Raw genomic sequence first — 20,134 nt, 5'->3', positions numbered from 1 at the left:
TTGCATTTCCACACCATTCCGAATTTCCCCATTCAAGTTTGGCAGCACGTTTCAATATCATATTTCTTATTTCCCTCTTATCTTTGTTCGTCTCCTCATTCATATTTCCCCGGCAGGCTTCATCGTTATCTTGTATCTCCTTCCCAACGTTATTTATCCTCCACGTTATTCCTCTTTTCCTCCTCTTCCTTCTCCCTCACTTTATGGGACAGAACAATGAGAACAATAACTGCAAGCGCTGGGGTTGTGAAAGTTTCACTCGTGACCGAGACTTTATGCAAGCGATTGGTCTTTTTGGCATTTCAAGACATAGTGAGAGCTATCTCCCAGTGTTGGAGGCATCTAACACAGCATTATCTTTTTCCATTCATGAATTTTTCGTTATTCAATGCATGGTCACACCTGTATAATAAATTCGATGGCTTTTCAGCTTATTGATCCTGAAATTATTGTATCAAGTTTTCATCCAAGCATTTACTAGCCAAGCCTTCCATTCTCCGCTCCTGTGAGTCTTGCAGTGGTCGATTTGCAGTTGTTAGTTGTGCATAACGGCTGCACATGTAAAAAAATTTAAAAATATAATCGAAGCAATACAATTTTTCATACGGTAAGCGAAAACATTGTATGTACCTCGCGACAATCCAAGCTCAACGTCTTGTGTTCCTCGCCTTTCTCTCTCTCTCTCTCTCTCTCTCTCTCTCTCTCTCTCTCTCTCTTGTGCGTACGTTGGGCAGGCTGCTGGAATGAGCCACCACCCCTCGCTGCCAACATGACACGAGTTTGGGATAATGAAACCAAAGACTTCACCACCATCGCCTACAAGTAAGTGCGTTCCTACTAAGGTCACTCACGCTCCCCTGAAACTTAAGCCCCGCCTCTTGGGTTATATGATTGGCAGGTAAAATCCTATTGACTTTATCCTTTTACTTTAACATGTACTTTCTCCCTTGTAATGTAGAAGAATTTGTTTTGTATCTTTGGTTATTAAAGGGTCTTGTGTTTCCCCTGTTGTGTAGTGGATCTTGCCACTCTCATCCTTGTTCCCTTCATTTTCCTTATCCCTGCCCTCTTTCTTTCTTGTCTTCGTCATCTTTATGTTTTTCTCTTCCTTGTCATCATAGTCTGTTCTTTTCGTCCTCGTCATTATTTACATTCTCCTTATCTTTGTCATCCTCTTCTTTGTTTCTGTTCTCGTTCTTTTCCTCTTCATCCACGTCTTTATCCTCTTCTTCGGCCTCCTTGTCCATATCCTTGTTTTATTTGTCCTCTTTCCCCACTTCTTCATTTTCTTGTACTCCTCCTTCTTTTCCTACTCGTGTCTGTCCTCATTCTTTTTTACTTTCTTCGTCTTCCTTCTTTTGTCCATAGTCTTGTTTTATTTGTCCTTTTTCCCCACTTCTTCATTCTCTTGTAATTATCTTCATTTTTTTCCTTCTCTGTCCTCTTTCCTTTTAACTCCTTCTTTGCCTTCCTCCTCTTTCTGCAACATTCTTTATTAGTTTCGTAACCGCCAATTTTCCCTTCCAACGCTTAATTAACAGGAGTTTGAATAACGTGATTTTGATTTAAGGAGACTTGATGTTTCAGGAGATTTGATTACCTAGATAACTTGATTTATTTGTTATAACGCTAGTTAACTCGACTGGATGACATCATGTACACCCACTGTGCTTCTGGTCTCTGAACTATCACTCACTGCCACTAAGTCAAGGTATATGAATACAAAGATATGATATCCATTATAGCAAGCAATAAAAGGGCAGAAACACACAAGCTAAAAGGAATCACAGAAGAATTGGCTGCCGCTTCTTCTTCTTGTGACCCCCTTTAGCTTGTGTGCTGCTTTCAATGTATAATTCATATATGTTTATCTAGATATCTACTTAAACGGGATCATAAGAAGAAGAAGAACGGGATTTTGAATAACACAATCATGTCTTCAGGAATGCAACCCTTGCATTAATCGAAAGTAAACTATAAGAACAGTTTGGAAGTTCCTTTTACTACCACATGAACTTCCTTTACTGCTGTTACAATAATTCCCACTCATTCCTCCCTCGATTCTTTGGTTCATTCATCGCTCTTGGGTTTGTGGGCAGCTGTTGTACAGTGATAACACAAATGCAGTGACCAGTGGGTTCGAATCCTAAATCTTGGTGAATGTCAAGAGGTTAGGAAGGGTGTCCACTCTGGGAGACTGCCTGAGTGCCACATCCAAGGCCCTTCATTACCAGATGCTATTCTATCCCTTATACATTACAAAACCTTAACTTCATTAGAAACCATTGGAAGAACTTGTAGTTGTGTTGTAAGAGAAAAGGTAGAAGTATCAAATTGCATAGGTTTTATTTATTTATTTTTTTATTTATTTATTTTTTCATTTTCTTCAATAGGTATCAACATCAAATTGAAACTGTATCATTAACACATCAAAATACGTTTCCAATAAGATTTTCATGGAGGATGATACGACATAGTAACCATGGGGCTAAAAGGCCTCCTTTCCCTCCGTAAGGTAAAATCTCAATGTATATTCTATATCCACTATATATATGACTAAAGGCGGGTTCACACGTGCCAGTTTACGACTTAAGTCGGAAAACGTCACTAGTAGCGACTGGAAAGTATCGACCAATTGACACCTTGGCGGGAAGTGAATGTAAACAAACAGCTACTTGCCAAGATGTCTTCCTCCAGTGATGATGCTGAAGCGGTGGTTGCTCTTCTTTTCAATTTGGATACTGGAAGAGTCAATAGAAAAGAAAATGCCTGTGGAAACGTCCCTGCCTAAGTAGAAGGAAAGAAAGGAGTGTCTACCACGCACTAATCTTAAGAAGATTATGCACAATTGCGATCAAATTATATCCTGACAAATCTTCAATCTTCGCCAACAACACCCTGCATTGAGGGACACAGTTCTTGGAGAGTGGCAGCTATTTCGTCAAACAACGATTTTGCGGAAGTTCTTTTATTTTATTTTATTTTTTTACTGTAGAACTCATTTCTGTGCATGTGTGTTCCTTTTCCCTTACCAACTCTAACATCTTCTCTACATCTACACAACATTTTTGAAGTTTACTCTGTAACACAACGTAAATAAAGTTGCAAATCGACTGAGTAAGACAAACACGTTGGTCTTGTTTTGCGATTGGTTTATCCAGTCACTAGGCCCTGATATTTAGTGGTAAACTCTATTGACTTGCAAATTCAGTTGCATATTTGTACATGTGAATCTGCCTTAATGCATGACTTAACCAGTACTCTCAATCATTTATACCTTTCTCTGGTAAACTCTGGAATTTCCTGTGTGCTTTTGTATTTTTATTGGAATTTCCTGTGTGCTTCTGTATTTTTATTTTCCACTGACCTAAACTTCATTTCAGAGGGAGGTTTCAAGACATTTATCCCTTTCCTTTTGGTTAGTTGGTTACTTACTCGTAACTGGCAACTAAACAGATTTTTTTTAACTCTTTATTACCCTTGGACAGCTTTCCCTTCTTACATTAAAGAAAGATACTCACCTGCATTTCTCTGACCCTCACCATCCCAGGTGCCACAGGGGGCACTTCATGCATGGAGACACAACACAGCCAGAACAGAGCACCACCTGTACTGGCATTTTGGGCAGCTGGTTACCAGGACAAATGTTTGACTGCATCCGTGTTGAAGGTGAGCTCAGGTATGACAGAGAGAGAGAGAGAGAGTACATTACAACAGTACAACATGTTATTTTACACTTTATCATCATCATTCCTTATTACACTTTTCATCACGCTTCTCTCTCTCCATCCTTCATCCTCTGCTCCTTCTCTTCACCTTTTCCAGGCAAACACTCCCCCCCCCCAAGGTGTTATGCAGCACTACTATCGGCTTTGAGTATCACCGGATGAATGAGAGAGGCTGCAGCGTTTATTGAGAAGAATGAGGGAACTGGGGGAATCTTTGGGTGGAATGAGGAGGGCTGGGGAAGTGGCGGGAAGGTCAGGGTAAGGAGGCCATGTGTCAGAAAGTCAATATCACTCCAACTAAACGAGCCACAGTAACTAAACCTGAGTCACCTGCGCTGGATTAAAGGGAAGGTGTAAAGCAGCCTTGATTTGTGCGTGTATTCACCTAGTTGTAATTTTACAGGGCCTGGGTATCATACTCATGTGGCCCCGTCTCCATATCTACACACATCCAACTTTCCTTTAAAACTATGCACACTCCTCGCTGACACCACCTCCTCACTCAAACTATTCCACACCTCCACACATCTTTGTGGGAAACTATATTTCTTCACATCCTTCAAGCATATTCCCTTGGCTATCTTTTTACTATGCGATCTCGTAGTTCTATTTAAATTTTCCTCTCTCAACATCATTTGCTCATTATCCACTTCATCCAGTCCGTTCAACAGTTTATAAACCTGTATTAAATCTCCTCTTTCTCTTCTTTGTTCCAAGGTAAGCAAATTCATTTCTTTTAATCTCTCCTCATAGGTCATTTCTGCCAATTCCGGAACCATTTTTGTTGCCATTCTCTGCAATCTCTCCAACTTCCTTATATGCTTCTTTTTATAAGGGGACCAAACCACTCCAGCATATTCCAATCTTGGTCTAATTACTGTACTAATTAATTTCTTCATCATATCTTTATCCATATAATGAAAGGCTAATCCAATATTTCTAATCAAATTATATGTTTCTCCAAACATCTTGTCAATATGAGCCTCAAACTGCCCATGGTCTTGTATTATCACTCCCAAATCCTTTTCCTTTTCCACCTTTTTCAACACTACTCCTTCACCCATCTTATATGACCCTCTTGGCCGTCTTCCACTCTTCCCCATCTCCATCACATGACTTTTGCTCAGATTAAATTCCATTCTCCCACCTCTTGCTCCACTCCCAAATCTTATCCAGATCTGCCTGTAAAATTTCACAATCTTCTTCACTCTTCACACACCTACACAACTTTGCATCATCCGCAAACAAATTAATATAACTGTTTACTCCTCTGGCATATCATTAATATAGACAAGGAAAAGTATTGGTGCCAGCACTGAACCTTGTGGGACTCCACTCTCCACCACCAACCAGTCCGACTTTGCATCCCTTATTACCGTTCTCATCTCCCTCCATCTCAAGTAGTTTTCCATCCACTTTAACACTTTTCCTTCAGTCCTCCATAAATCTCTAATTTCCATAGCAGTCTCATGTGAGGTACCTTGTCAAAAGCTTTTTTAAATCCAAATATACACAGTCCATCCATCCTCTCTCTCTTGTATTTTGTCAACCACTCTTGAATAAAAGCTCAGTAGATTTGTTACACATGACCTCCCTTTCCTAAAGCCAAATTGATGATCCGATAATAACTTATGATCCTCCAGGAACCGTATCCAATATTTCTTTATCACCCTCTCACAAATCTTACCGACCACACTTGTTAAAGACACAGGTCTATAGTTAAGAGGCTCTTCCTTACTGCCTCCCTTATAAATGGGCACCACTTCAGCTCTTTTCCACTCTACTGGTACTTCCCTGTTTCTAATGAGCACCTTATAATATCATATAATGGATCAATCAATTCTTCTCTACATTCCTTCAATAATTTTCCTGAAACTTCATCTGGTCCCATCGCTTTATCATCTTTAAGTTCCTCCAACATTTTATATAACTCCTTTTTAGGTATCTTAATGTCATCCATGTGCACATTTCCTTCTACATTCTGAGGCTTTACAAACATTGTTTCTTTAGTAAATACTTGTTGAAACCTATTATTTAGCAATTCCTATATTCTTAGGGTCATCTACTATCCCTTGCTCTCCTTTTAATCTTTCAATGGACTCTCTCTTTTTAAGTTTACCATTTATGAACCTGTAAAACAATTTTGGATGTTCCTTACTCTTGTCTACAATATCTTTTTCAAATTTTCTTTCTTCCTCCCTCCTTACCCTCACATACTCATTTCTCGCCACTCTATAATTCTCCTTATTTAGTATATTCCTGCTCTTTTCCATCTTTTCCAAGCCACATCTCTTTTCTTTAGCCTTAACACAAGTTGCATTAAACCAATCCTTTCTTCCTTCCTCTCTCGGTTTATACTTTGGTACAAATTTCATAACTCCTTCTTTATAATATTTCATAAAAATCTCATATTTTTTTGCACTTCTCTAATTTGTAACATCTCCTCCCAATCTAATGTTCTGAAATAATTTTTCAAACTTTCTGTGTCCATCTTTCTATAATTCAATCTACCACTCCTGTATGTCTCATCTTTCCTTCGCTGTGTTATTGCCATCTGCATTTCCATAACCACATGATCACTCTTCCCCAATGGACATTTGTATTGTATATCCCCACATAGGTACACTTCTCGTGTTAACACCAAATCCAGTCTAGTTGGTTCATCATCTCCTCTATATCTAGTATTTTCTTTCACCCTCTGTTCCATCATATTTTCCATCATTAGATTAAGGAATCTCTCTCCCCATGCTTCCTCTCCAACACCACTTACTAGATTTTCCCAATCCACCTCCTTACAATTAAAATCTCCTACTAGTATCACCTTTCTTTTTCCAGTTAATACACTTTCCAAACTCTGTAAAGTATCCTTGATCATATTGTCGTATTCCTTAATGTCCAAGAATTTGTTTTAGGAGGTACATAGGTCACCATGATTATTAATTCTTTTCCATCACTTTTTAACCTTATGCTTATCACTTCTGCATTGTTCTTCCCATACCAAACCTTATCCACATTTATCTCCTTCGTCATAATCATAACTCCTCCTCCACCTTTACCCTCTCTATCCTTTCTTCATATATTATATTTATTATCCAAATTTACCTTTGTTTTTTCATGTAATTTTGTCTCAGTCAAACACACTATATCAGGCTTCTCCACCATCATATAGTCTTGCAATTCCAATCTACTTGACAGTATCCCATCTATATTAGTATACATTACGGTCCACCCACTACTCCCTCTAGGGGTTCCTCCGCATTCCTTCTCTCCACATACCACTTTCTGACTCTCTCCTATAACTCTCCAAAAAAACTTTTCTTTTTCCTCTTCAGACCGTTCATCATTTTTCCTTTTCGCCTCTTCCAACAATTCCTTATATCTTCTCCTCTCTTCCTCATTTCTATTTTTCCTTATGTGAAGTAAAGCAAAGTAAGGTGTGGTAAGGTAAGGTTGAGTTAGGTTAGGTAACATTAGGTAAAGTAACAGTATTAAGTAAAGCAAAATATGATAAAGTTAGATATAATTAAGTAAATTAGGTAATTGGATGTCAAAATGAACTGATACACTCCTGTGGTAAGTTCAGGTGTGATAGTATTAGCTTAAGTAAGTTATAGTAAACAAGCAATGAAAACCAAACCATAGAATGTAAGAAAAAAATAGATAAATATCAACAAACAAGAAAATAACAAACATAAAATAAACAAAAAAAATCCATCAAACAAAGCACAATAAGCCACAAAATCAGTCACTGTCCCAATGATGTAAGCCCATTGACAAGACTTGCAACACCACCACCACCATCACTTGGTTGTTGTTGCCGGACTTTTTGCGTCAGCTACTTGCTTCTCCTACCTACATGCCTTCATTTCAAAATCTTTTCTTGTCCTCCAGATTTAAATTGTTTGTTCTGCATCTAAATAGGATTACTGATGCTTCTCTGTTACCATACACCTCCAATCACAATCTCATTTCTGTATCTTGTCCTGTTTCTCCAGTCTACCAGTTGGGGGACCTGAGGAGGTATTATGCTGATTTTCCTGAATGATTAATGTTTCCATGTCAGAGAGAGCCATCTCTGAATGTTGAATGCATAACAGAGGTGATAGTGTTTGGCATGTAGGTGAACATTCCTCATTCTTTCTCTCAACCTAAAACTTTCTAAACCTTGGTTGAACATAGCCTCTTCTCGTGCTATACATGATAGAGAGGTTGCCCACTAAAGGTACTTGAGCCTTCCATCTTCTGAATCTCATGCACTTTATATTTCTGCCCAGAATCATGCCAAGTCTGTTCTTCAACTTGCCAAACACTCCTTCATCAATACAGAATGTCAAAATCTTTCAAACTCCCCTCGAGACCTCTGGCATCTAGCCAAAAACATCTCCAATAACTTCTATTGTTCATCTTTCCCTCTTTTATTTCATCCTGATGGCACTACTGCTGTCTCTTCTGTCTCTAAAGCTGAACTCTTCTCTCAAACCTTTCTTAACAACTCCACCTTGGATGATTCTGGGCTTGTTCCCCCCTCTCCTGCTCCCAATGAGCATTTCATGTATTCAATCAAAATTCTTTGGAATGATGTTTTCCATGCCCTTGCTGGCCTAAACCCTTCAAAGGCTTATGGACCTGATGGGGTCCCTCCTATTGTTCTCAAAAACTGTGCTTCCATGCTTGTACCTTTCCTGACCAAACTCTTTCAACTTTCTCTATCAACCTCTACTTTTCCTTCTTGCTGGAAGTTTGCCTACATTCATTCTGTTCCTAAAAGGGTGACAGTTCTAATCCCTCAAACTACTGTTCTATAGCTTTAATCTCTTGCTTGTCCAAAGTTTTTTAATCTATCCTCAATAGGAAGATTCTTAAACATCTTTCACTTCACAATCTTCTATCTGATCACCAGTATGGCTTCCATCATGGTCACTCTACTGGTAATCTTCTGGCTTTCCTTACCGAGTCTTGGTCATCCTCTTTTAGAGATTTCAGTGAAACTCTTTTGCTGTCATGTTAGACATATCAAAAGCTTTTTATAGAGTCTGGCAAAAAGCTTTGATTTCAAAACTGCCTTCCTACAGTCTCTATCCTTCTCTCTGCAACTTTATCTGAAGTTTCCTTTCAGACCATTCTATTGCAGCTGTGGTAGACGGCCACTGTTCTTCTCCTAAATCTATTAACAGTGGTGTTCCTCTGGGTTCTGTCTTGTCACCCACTCACTTTCTATTATTCATTAATGGCCTTCTTAGCCAAACTTTTTTCTTGCCCTATCCACTCCTACGCTGATGATACCACCCTATATCTTTCCACGTCCTTTCAGATGTAACCAGCCCATCAGGAAGTCAACAGATCACGCAGGGATGCCACAGAATGCCTGCCTTCTGATTTTTCTAAGATTTCCGTTTGGGGCAGAGAAAATCTATTAGTTTTCAATGCCTTAAAAATTCAATTCCTCCATCTATCCACTCGACACAACCTTCCACACAACTATCCCCTCTTCTTCAATGACATTCAACTGTCTCCCTCTTCCACAATGAATATCCTCAGTTTCCCCTTTACTCATTATCTTAACTGGAAACTGCACATCTCATCATTTGCTAAAACAGCATCTATGAAATCAGGCGTTGTGAGGCATCTCCGCCAGTTTTCTCGCCCTTCCAACTGCTAACTCTGTACAAGGGCCTTATCTGCCCTTGTATGAAGTACTCTTCGCATGTTTAGGGGTGTTCCACTCACACAGTTTTACTAGATAGTGTAGAATCAAAAGCTTTTCATTTCATCAACTTCCCTTCTCTGACTGACTGTCTTCAACCTCTTTCTCACTGCCATAATGTTGCATCTCTTTCTATCTTTTATTGCTGTTTTCATGCTAACTTTTCTACTGTTCTTGCTAACTGCATGCCTCCCCTCCTCCTGCGGCCTCGCTGCACAAAGCTTTCTTCTTTCTCTCATCCTTATTCTGTCCAACTTCCTAACATAAGAGTTAACCAGTACTCTCAGTCATTCGTACCTTTCACTGGTAAACTCTGGAACTCCTGACCTGCTTTTGCATTTCCACCTTCCTACGACAACTTCTTTTAAGAGGGAGGTATCAAGACATTTGCTCCCTAATTTTTGCTAACCTTTTACTTATCTTCTAGAGAACCAGCACTCAAGTGGGCCTTTTTTTTTTTTTTTTTTTGTTCCCCTTGGCTGGCCCTCTCTCTTACATAAAAAAAAAAAAATATCCTGTCCCCCTTTCTCTGTTCTACACTTCCTATATGATTTCAAACTTGTCTTTTCTTCCATTTGTTGCTTCCATTGATTCTGCATCCCACTGTTTAACTTTTTTTTTCATTTACTTATTTGTTATGTCCTTTCCTCTAATTCTGACCAGTTTTCTATCCAGTAATACCTCATTCTTTTCCCTGTCCTCATCTCTTCCACTACCCTTCCCAACAAACAGTTACCTTCCTCTCTTAGTATTGTAAGTATTTTAACTTCCCTTCCATTATTCTTGCCTTAATACTAGAAATTCTTATTTCTCCCCTAAGCTCCACTTGGTGTACTTACCTAGGTGAACTCAGCATATGACAACTCTCACTATTTTTTTTTTTTTTTTTTTTTTCCTGTGTTAAATCTATTAAATTAGACCCATGCAACACTGCAAGGAGGGCCACACTCTTCCAAAAAAAATCCAATTAATAGTTTTAAGCAGCTTTTTGCTACACTGCAATTGAATAAGTTAAGTTTCCTAGCTTTCTTTGCCTTTTCAATCATAAATTACAACTGAATTTTGAAGCAGTTCTTTGTATTGTTTATGATTATTCCTAAATATCTGATCTCCTTGCTAACTTGGATACCTGCAATTTCTAGAGGTTTTTCTTTCATATTGAATATTAATGTCCCACTCTTTTCTCTATTAATTTCTAAGGTACTCTCCTTACTAATTTTGCATTGTGGCTAGTATCACCCTCTCTGCATCCTCAGTTTCTAGGCTAAGAGTATGCCATCATCAGCAAAGAAAAGTGAAATTATCTTGAAATTCTCATCTTTATATCTTCTATCCATTTCTTTTATTATTTTTTTTTTTTTTTTTTTTTTTTTCATTATTTTGTATGTTGTTAACTTGAATATTGCAATTGATGCCTGACCCCAGTAGTAACCATCATCTCCAATTTCTCCTCCTCTCCCATTTTTACCGTAATCTTGTCTCCTATGTATATGTTTGAAACTGTTTCTATTACAATTTGTGGATTTATGTTATAATCTCCAAGTGTTTTAATCGTCTTGCCCCTCTTAATACTGTCAAAAGTGTTTTTTTTTTTTTTTTTTTTTTTTTTCATGTTTTTTTCTATACAGTCTTTAGTATAAACAAACTGTTCTCAACCCTCCTGCCAGCTGTAAATCCTGCTTAAGTGTCTATTCACCATTTATTCCTCTATATTTGCTCTTTTAGGCTTTCTTATTACAGACAGTAACAATTTGTATCTTACATTTGCCAACACTATAGGTCTTAATTCACTCTTGGTATCATAACTGTGTTTGAAACTCTCCATCTATCTGGTGCCTTTCCTGCTTCTAGTACTTGTTTCATTGCCTCAAATAAAATGCCTAACAAAACTTTGCTCTCTAAAAACAATTTTAAGAATTATGGTTTTATCTCATAAGGCCTAGGGAATTTTCTACTTTTCATTTTCTTCAGATATTTTACTTCTTTATCTTGTCTTACTATTTCATTTTCTATATATGTAATTCCTCTTTTTACTTGTAGTGTCATCTCTAAGTATTCTCTATTCTGTGCACCACATGCTATCCCATAGTCCTGGTTGTTTCCAACTACCTCACCCATCCTTTCCCTTACTCTCCCATGTGTTCTGCTTTTGCATATCTATCAATGTTCTCAACTCCTCTGCTTCCTTCTCATAGTCTTGCTTTATCTGAGAGTTCTATACTTGTCCAATGTCATTTGTATGCTTCCTGTATATTATTGAACCTCGATAACTCAGATGCCAATAAGTCGGATTTCACGATGTCAGGCTCTAACCAACCCAGGGACTAGTCTGGTTGAACTGCTTGCCTTTTTTTTTTTTTTTTTTTTTTTTTTTTTATCGCATTTTCTGTTGACATAAAAAATCTAATTCCAACCCCAAAAAATTGCATTTTAGTTGTAGTTTAGAATTATAAAAATAAAAGCCAATCAGACTTCTTGCAATTTTGTGAAAATTTTTGGTATGAAAAAAGTCAATCGCTCCTAAAAATTTATCATAATTTCGTCCTTGTTTTGCTATTTGTATTCATCTGATTGACATGAAATTTTCACACATGATTATTTATTCAATGGTGACTGGAATAATACATCAGATTGCCCCCTTCTCGAGAAAATATCATTCACTTGTACATGAGGGTTCGGAAGGAGCCATCAGCAACATTGTGGCAACGACTGAACTCTGAGTCATTATTAGTGTGTTGAAGTGAGATCATGATACTGTGAAGTAATTATTACAATGTTGTCCAGCTTTATACCTTTGTCTCAAAACAATCTTTTGTAATGGTGTTATTGTGAGAGTTACATGATGTATAGTTGTGATGATGAAGGTAGTGAAAAAAGAAAGTTTGAAAAGATCATAGCAGTCTTATGATATATACAGAGAGATGAAGAAGCATGGCAGTGAGGCGTTGGATGAGGCGAGGGTCTCAGAGGGGAAGATTACACGCGTGATGGAGGGGAGATGAGGGTTCGAGGTCAAGCAGTCAGCCATAGCTGTCTTGCAATCGTCAATTTTTGCCTGTGAAGGAGTTTATTCTGAAAAAAAAAGTAAAGCTAAACAATGCACGTACTTTCTTGATGCCTGGCCATGCACCAAGTCACTGAGTGAAAGACATGCACCATAGGTTGAAATTTATCAGCAGAGAAAAATATTGTTGCAATGGCATAGGGTGGTGGCAACTACTTGAGTAGTGAAGATAGAGTGAGAGGGTATTGTAAGAGAGAAAGGAAGTGGGGGACTGGAAATGATGGCCAGGCAGGTGGACAAAGTAGCAGTGATTGGCCCAGAGGCGAGCCAATCACAGTGTTGCAAAAAAAATCAGCAACACTCCCAATGACGGGGTAGCCATTGCTGTAAAGAGCCGACTTCACCACAGAGTCGAGGATGACTTTTTATCCGAGACTCTAGCAGTAGAGACAGACACACCAGATGGACCTATCCTTATAGCCACTAGCTACCTCCCCCCCCAACGACCTTACTTACCACACCCAGACTTCCTTCGTTTTCTACGCAGACAGACACCAGTCTTCTTAGTAGGAGATTTAAATGCACGACACCCCTATCTGGGGTACACCTCCACCAACCAGGTAGAGAGAGATATAGTAGACTACTTTCGCCGACAGACTGCTTGCCACATCGGACCTCGTTTCCCAACCTTTTTCAGCCACCATACTTCGTCATCACCTGACATCGCCCTGACCAATAGAGCCAACTTTCTCCATTACTCCCCGTCACCAGGACCTATGACGACTAGCGACCATGTTCCTATTATCCTTGACATTTCCACAGCTCCTCTTCTTACCCCTATTCCACAGGCATTTAAGTACAACAGGACCGACTGGGACGCTTTCAAAGCGGACGACGCCTTACGGATGATGAACCTTCCAGAAATCTCTTACGGTTCCCTAGAGGAAATAGACGACGCACTGGAGACGTGGATGACCACTGTCAGGACAACTGCGGTCTGACACATACCACAAACGACATACAAACTTAGGTCCGCCCCTCAGCCTTCTCGGGCTACGCAGCTGCTCAGAATTCAGTTTCGAGCACTGCGAGACAGAGCAATGCTGAGAGGATGGAACCGTGACGATTTCAGGCGGTACAACCAGCTAAAGGTTGCACTGCAGGACGTATGACAGACTGAGACTAGAGAGCACTGGGGAAGGAAGTTGGCTGGCCTAGCTGCCAACTACCGGGACCCGAGGAAGTTTTGGCGGGAGCTAAAGCGTCTCTCCGGGAAGACTTCAGGACCAGACAGCTACCTACTAGACCACGCAGGAGACAAGAAGTTTACGAACGCCGACAAAGAACAACTATTCACGTCCATATGGGACTGCATCTACAGAGAAGACTATGACGACGACTTTGATGACAACGACCAGGTGCTGGATTACATGGCCGCCTCCATGCAAAGGACCTACCCCTATGACAACGCCGATCCTGCCCATCTTACTGGTACTTCTCCCTTAGACTGTCTTATCTCGACTCAGATTCTGCCTTTTCCAGACTGCGGGATATCTTCAATGCAGCACTGTCCGCTGGTTACTTCCCCAACGGGTTCAAGCAGGCCGAGACAAGGATGATTCCGAAGGCCGGTAAGCCTCCCACAAGACCGGAGAACTACCCCTCTGGGCCTGTTACCTGCTATTGCCCGGTCACCACTCTCGGCGTCTACCCAGCTCTCCTATTCATTCGGAGGACGGTCTGGTCCTCTGGTGATCCTGTGCCTGCCTGCTGTGAAGGAAGGAGTCAGTTGCTGATGTATTGTTACTACTAAGTAAACGTATGAAGCTGTACTACGTGTTTCCTGCCAGTCCTGCCTGTCTGTGAGTTGTGTGCCTCGCATCCCTTGCTAGCTATGGACCCTTGTCAACTTATCCCGGTGCCGCCCCACATCCTGCACATTGTCCTGTCCTGGTCGTCAATGAGAGTAAGTGGTTTATGGTTGTGGCGTTGGAAGCTGAAGTAAGGACCTTTGGGTGCCCTGCCTTGCCCAGTGGATGCAGGTGTGGGTGGCCCTGCTGTGCTGTGTGGGCAGCAGTTCATAACAATATTCATATAAAAACTTTTTGTATTAAGTGATACATCTTTTTATAAAGTGTGAATCATGCTCTTGGCATGATTCCAGGTAGAAATATAAAAGTGCATGGAGATGGAAGGCTGAAGTACCTTTTGTGGGCAACCTCTCTATCATGTATAGCACGTGAAGAGGCAGTGTTAAACCAAGGTTTAAAAGGTTTAGGTTAAGAAAAAGAGTGAGGAATGTATGTTTCCATGCCAGACACTATCACCTCTGTTATGCGTTCAGCACAGAGATGGCTCTCTGACATGGAAACAGTAATCATTCCATGGAAAATCAACATATTACCTCCTCAGGTTCCCCAAACTGGCAGAGGCACCTCTGTTTTGGGGAATCCTGAGGAGGGATTTGAGGAATTGTGTAATGCAGGGGTTTTAAAGAAAAAAACAATTATGAAACTTTAAAATAAATTTTGAAGCTTTATTTTTAACAAAATGGTAGCTGTAGCTAGTTTTAAAAGCACTGGTTTAATTTTGAATGGTTGTTACAAGAATACAGGTTCACCAATATGTTTCAATAAATTTAATTGGAAAAAATACATAAATACACAAATTAATGAAATAATATCAAGTAAACTTTCTCCCCACAATCATGTCGACTTACAGCCCGGTTCACCGGAAGAGGGTATATCACTCACCACAAGGTAAACACTAGAAAAATTATTACATACTAGGATTCACTACTTCCCTCCAAATTAATGTACTTTTAACCGCGGTCTAGATATATATATATCTAGACCGTGCTTTTAACTGTTCATCTGTGACATTTTTGTGCTGACACGCACGACTCGATCCCTTCATATAGTCCCACAAGAAAATTCACTTAACATGTCTTTAAGGCCGCAATGCACTATTTATGGAGAGAAATGTACCAAATGGTGTCACTTTCTCAAGCAAACTCATTCAACCTTGTCTTTGGGGGCCTCGTTACATTGTTGAAGGTGGGGGAAAGGACGTACCATGGTTGGTGACAGTCCTCCCCTTCGCTTTACCCAACACCGCTGCCAACAAAATAACTTCACATTTCTCTATTATCATAAAAAATATATCCTATCCACACACACACACACACACACACACACAAGTGGATTGATTATCAAAGCACAGAGAGAGGGTATTCGCCGCTATCTGTTGGGAATGAAGGCCGAAGCTAGCCCGAGTATGAGAGCAAGGACTCTAGTACTTTCCCCTTTGCTGCCCTGTTTCCCACCACTCCCAAAATTATTGGCAGCCATCACAATAGGACTGGCACGGATGTAATTAAAAATTATTTGATTAACATAACTACTAGAGTTACATTAATGAAAGACATTTTTCTGAACAGTTCATTTCTCCCTCTACCGACTGGAGTGAAAAATTCGTGTTAAGGCCCCGTCACACGATGTGACACAACATGTGTGTTTGTCCCCGGCGGTCCCCGCAACACACCAGAAAGCGGTGCATGGTTTAAAAGTTGCGCGCCACGAGCCTTCACGGCAGTGTGGGGTTCAGGCAGCGAGTGTCAAAGGGTGACGCGACATTAACACCTCATCATGACAGTGACAGTGCCTTCTACCTACCCTACCTAGTAACATTTTTTTTCCATACTACTCTTATCTGCAATGCATCATATTATTATAGTCTACTGTTGTACCGGAGAGGAAAAAAAAAAAAAAAATAGATAAAAAATCTAAATAGTGTACATTGTCATCTCAATTATTTATTTACCTTCATGTAGTCATCCTTTAGTACATCGTAGATAGAATGACAGGTCTCTAGTATTATGACGTTGAGGGATGTTCTTGATATTCTGGTGTGGTAGTGTAGCCTGGTGAATGAACAGCCTGTAGCTAGAAACAGAAGTGTTGCTTCAAGTCTGGCTCCTGCTGAAACACTTTCCCGCATTGTTGTGCCCTGTCTTTCTATTAGGGGCCTTGTTTTTTTTTTCAGTAAAGTGTGAAAAACAGTCACAAGCAGCCACAAATAATTTTTTAAAGCTCCATCACCTTCTATTGCTAGTGATCTGAATATCTGCTGATAGCTGCCTAAATTTTGTCTTTGAAGAAGCCATTGTCTCGTCCATATTCTTCTATTCTTCTTTTTCTTCTTGATAGCACAAGCCAGCACAATAGCCCAAAGAGCATTTGTGCATGGGCGTGGCATTGTCTCAGGTGAGTGGTGAGCGGATGTCAGGTGTCACCCATCCCACACTGGCCGGCCGTGACGCGCATCGGGACAACGAGTCGTCGTGTGACCGCATGATGCGGCAAAGGCGCGCGAATTTGAATTACCCACCAAGACCCGCCCACACACCCTGCGACAAAAGATGCACCGTGTGACGTGGCCTTTAGACTTTCTGATCACTCAGCAGTAAAATTAAGTGTCTTTAATTCACAGATGACTACCATCTCTCTCTCTCTCTCTCTCTCTCTCTCTCTCTCTCTCTCTCTCTCTCTCTCTCTCTCTCTCTCTCTCTCTCTCTCTCTCTCTCTCTCTCAAAACGGTATGTCTGTACGCTTGTCTGTCTGTGACATGACGGCTCCAATACTGTCTGATATTCCACGTGTGTCGTAGTTACATTTATAATTTTAATAATTACTAATTTAATACTAATGTCCCCGGCTCTACAATAGGACAAGATACAGATATTAGGTTATAATGGGAGGAGCCCAACAGAGAAGATGGGGTAACAGCATAAGCAGAAGGATTAGAGGTAAGAAAAAGATCAAGACTGCTGGGCGTATCTCCAAGTCGGTCAGAAATACGACTATGTTGCACTAGTTTTTCTAGGTCATGGAGGATAGCAAACTTGAGGGCTAGTTCACCAGGATGGTCAGTGATGGGAGATGAAAGCCAAAGCTGGTGGTGAACATTAAAATCTCCAAGAATGGAGATCTCTGCAAAAGGATATATAGAGAGACAGAATGTGCTCCACTTTGGAAGTTAAATAGTCAGGGAATTTACTATAGTAAGAGGAGTTAGGGGAGAGATAGACAGCACAGATAAATTTAGTTAAAGAATGACTACTGAGTCAAAGTCAGATGGTGGAAAACTCAAAAGATTCAAGAGCATGGGCACGAGCGTAATTAAGTGGTTGCGCACAAAGACGCACATTCCAGCTTTGGAACGAAAATGAGGATAGAGAAAGTAGGAAGGAACAGAAAAGGAGCTACTGTCAGTTGCCTAGATAGCTGTGTTTCGGTGAGGAAAAAGACGAGGTTTAGTAGAGGAGAGATACGGTGTTCTATTGATTGAAAAATTAGATCTAAGACTACGAGTGTTGCCTGAAGTTAATGAAGAAGTTGAGAGAGGTGTCAAGACATAGTTTGGGTCACAACCTGAAGAGCAGTCCGACCTGGAGACATTTCTGGTCCCCTCCCTAGACTCTGAGGCTGGATTAGAGTCGCCATCTTTTAAAATTTTGAGTGAAGGAAGTGTGTGTAGTAAGTGCATGTAGTTTTGTAAGGAGAAAAGTTGTTTTTAGAGGACAGGCTATGACTGCCCCCTTGAGTTGTGAGCCACAAAGGGAAACGTTCAGCGAGATCACAAGCTTTAATGGAAACTAGGTTCACAGCACCCTCGGAACTGATCCAGACCAGAATTGGTCTAAAACAGAACTAGTGCTATTAAACCTCGCTGGAAGTAAATTATCGTCTCGGTAGGTGTCTATTAATCTACCTCCTCCTTTGTCAACATGCTCGAGCAAGCAGATGATTTAATGCAGGAAGTCTCTTCAAGCCGTCCACAATGTTCGAGACCTCTGTCTGCCATGGCTAGCACCACTTCGGCTGCTAGCAAACAGGAGCCTGAGGGCTGGCATTCCAGTCCTAAGAATATTCTATATATCTGTCATACGGTCCATTATTGATTATGCCACCCCTATTTTAATACAGTTTAGCGCCACCCAACTCCGTCCCCTGGAGCTTGTTCAGTATGAAGCCATGCGGATAATCTTGGGATGCCCCAGAACTGTGCGGATTGAAGTCCTCAGAGCTGATCCTGCACCTGCCGAGTATTATGTGTAGGGTACAGGAAATTACTTGTCACACAGTTAGTCAGATGCTATGCACGGGCTCTGACTCTCTAAAGGAATCACTGACCCCCCCTGTATCACGATCCTCGCACTCTTACAACACCATACCTCAGGAAGATCTTGAGAGCACTGACAAGTGTAGGTATAGCCGAGGCTTGTATTAACGTTGTTATGTCATCGCTACAACCTACCTGGAACCCTCACCGTGTCAGTGTTGATATTCATTCATTGCATCTGCCCAAGAGGGACTGGCTTCCTCATGTGCTGCAAGACATGTTCATAACTAGATTGTCCAAGTACCCACACGTTCAGGCTATTCATGTTTATTGTGATGGATCAGTCAATGACAACAGGTTTGGATGTGGGCTGTTCATCCGTGACTACTCTACACTGACACTGAGGTTTCCAGGCGCTCCCTGCACACATGTCTTCCACTAGAGCAGAACTGTATGCTGTATTGGAGGCGCTTCACATTGTGGCGCCTCTCCATAAGAATGTATATTTCTTTATTGACAGTCAGCTGCATTGTATGCCCTTCAATCCACCTCCCCCATGGACTGTGATTTAGTTAATAAGTGTGTTGATCTCATCCACGCCCTAGAAGGTGCTGGTGCCACGGTCCATTTCACCTGGATACCCTCTCATGTGGGTATCCCGCTAAATGAAAAAACAGACCGCCTTGCTCAGTACACCCTACAAGATGACACAGTGGACCCTGGCACTGAGTACACTCTGGGTTATGTTAAGAGTAGCATTAAGGACTTTGTACATAATAGCATTAGTGATCAGTTGGAGCTTTGTTGCTATAGGGGCAATGGCACTAGTTTTCACGATGCCCATGTCACCCAGAGCTGTGCTTACACCTATGGGAGACACACTGCATCACACGACAGGGTGGCAATGAGGCTCAGATTAGGCTACAATTACTTTTGGGAAGTCAGTGGTTCTCCTGGTGTGTGCTGTGTTCTGCACCAAGGGGACACACTCTGCGTCACTATATCATGGAATGTCCTCTCATTGCTAAATTCAGGCCACAAGGTCAACATGACTTGTATAGCCTCACTGACCATCTCCTAGACTCAACCACTCTCAGGGATATACTCAGGGAATATCCTCATTTTGCCCCCAGACTGTAGGATATTAAGGCAATAAGGTGTGCAATATCTGTATGTATTTATTGAAGTATTTGTATTCTTGTTATGTATTGTATACTGTCTATTTATATATTTTTGATACTTTAACATTAAGTCGTCATCTTCTTCTTGGGGGTTTGTTGGGGCCGTGCAGGCTGTGTCACAGCCACTAGTGCCCCAAAGGTCCGGGATGCGGAGGTGATGTGGTCAGGCTATAATTATGCGGTGGAGTTGATTTGTTTTGTGTAGGAAGGTCCTGGTGAGGTTGAGTGTCTTGAAAGCCTGAGTGGTATTTGTGCAGCCACCCAGGTCAGTCAGTGTTGGCCTGTGAGGGTGAATTGCAGACAGTGAGTGGAGGAGGGCCACACGGTGTGAGTGGTGACGAGGGCAGTGCAGCAGCAGGTGTTCTGGGGTGTCAGGCTGGGTAGGGCACCAGGG

General features: G+C 40.9%; 1 protein-coding gene across 3 annotated transcripts; it reads left to right on the top strand.

Moving 5' to 3' along the window:
- Nucleotides 1–688: 688 nt before the first annotated feature.
- Nucleotides 689–14,266, top strand: LOC123508314. 3 transcript variants are annotated; one of them, XM_045261918.1, is made up of 3 exons: nucleotides 689–822; nucleotides 3,551–3,669; nucleotides 13,963–14,266. In XM_045261918.1, exons 1-3 carry the CDS (start codon nucleotides 770–772, stop codon nucleotides 14,247–14,249), a joined length of 459 nt encoding a protein of 152 aa, XP_045117853.1. In that variant the 5' UTR covers nucleotides 689–769; the 3' UTR covers nucleotides 14,250–14,266. The 3 variants fall into 3 exon arrangements, 2 of the variants coding, with proteins under 2 accessions (XP_045117853.1, XP_045117854.1); XR_006675914.1 differs by having other exon boundaries at nucleotides 820–898; nucleotides 13,979–14,266; XM_045261919.1 differs by lacking the exon at nucleotides 689–822 and adding an exon at nucleotides 826–898.
- The last annotated feature ends 5,868 nt before the right edge of the window (nucleotides 14,267–20,134 follow it).

This window comes from Portunus trituberculatus, chromosome 24 (assembly GCF_017591435.1).
Source record: "Portunus trituberculatus isolate SZX2019 chromosome 24, ASM1759143v1, whole genome shotgun sequence".
NCBI classification, from domain to species: domain Eukaryota; kingdom Metazoa; phylum Arthropoda; class Malacostraca; order Decapoda; family Portunidae; genus Portunus; species Portunus trituberculatus.
Note: the sequence above shows the minus strand (reverse complement) of the source record. Positions and strands in the feature narration are given on the sequence as shown.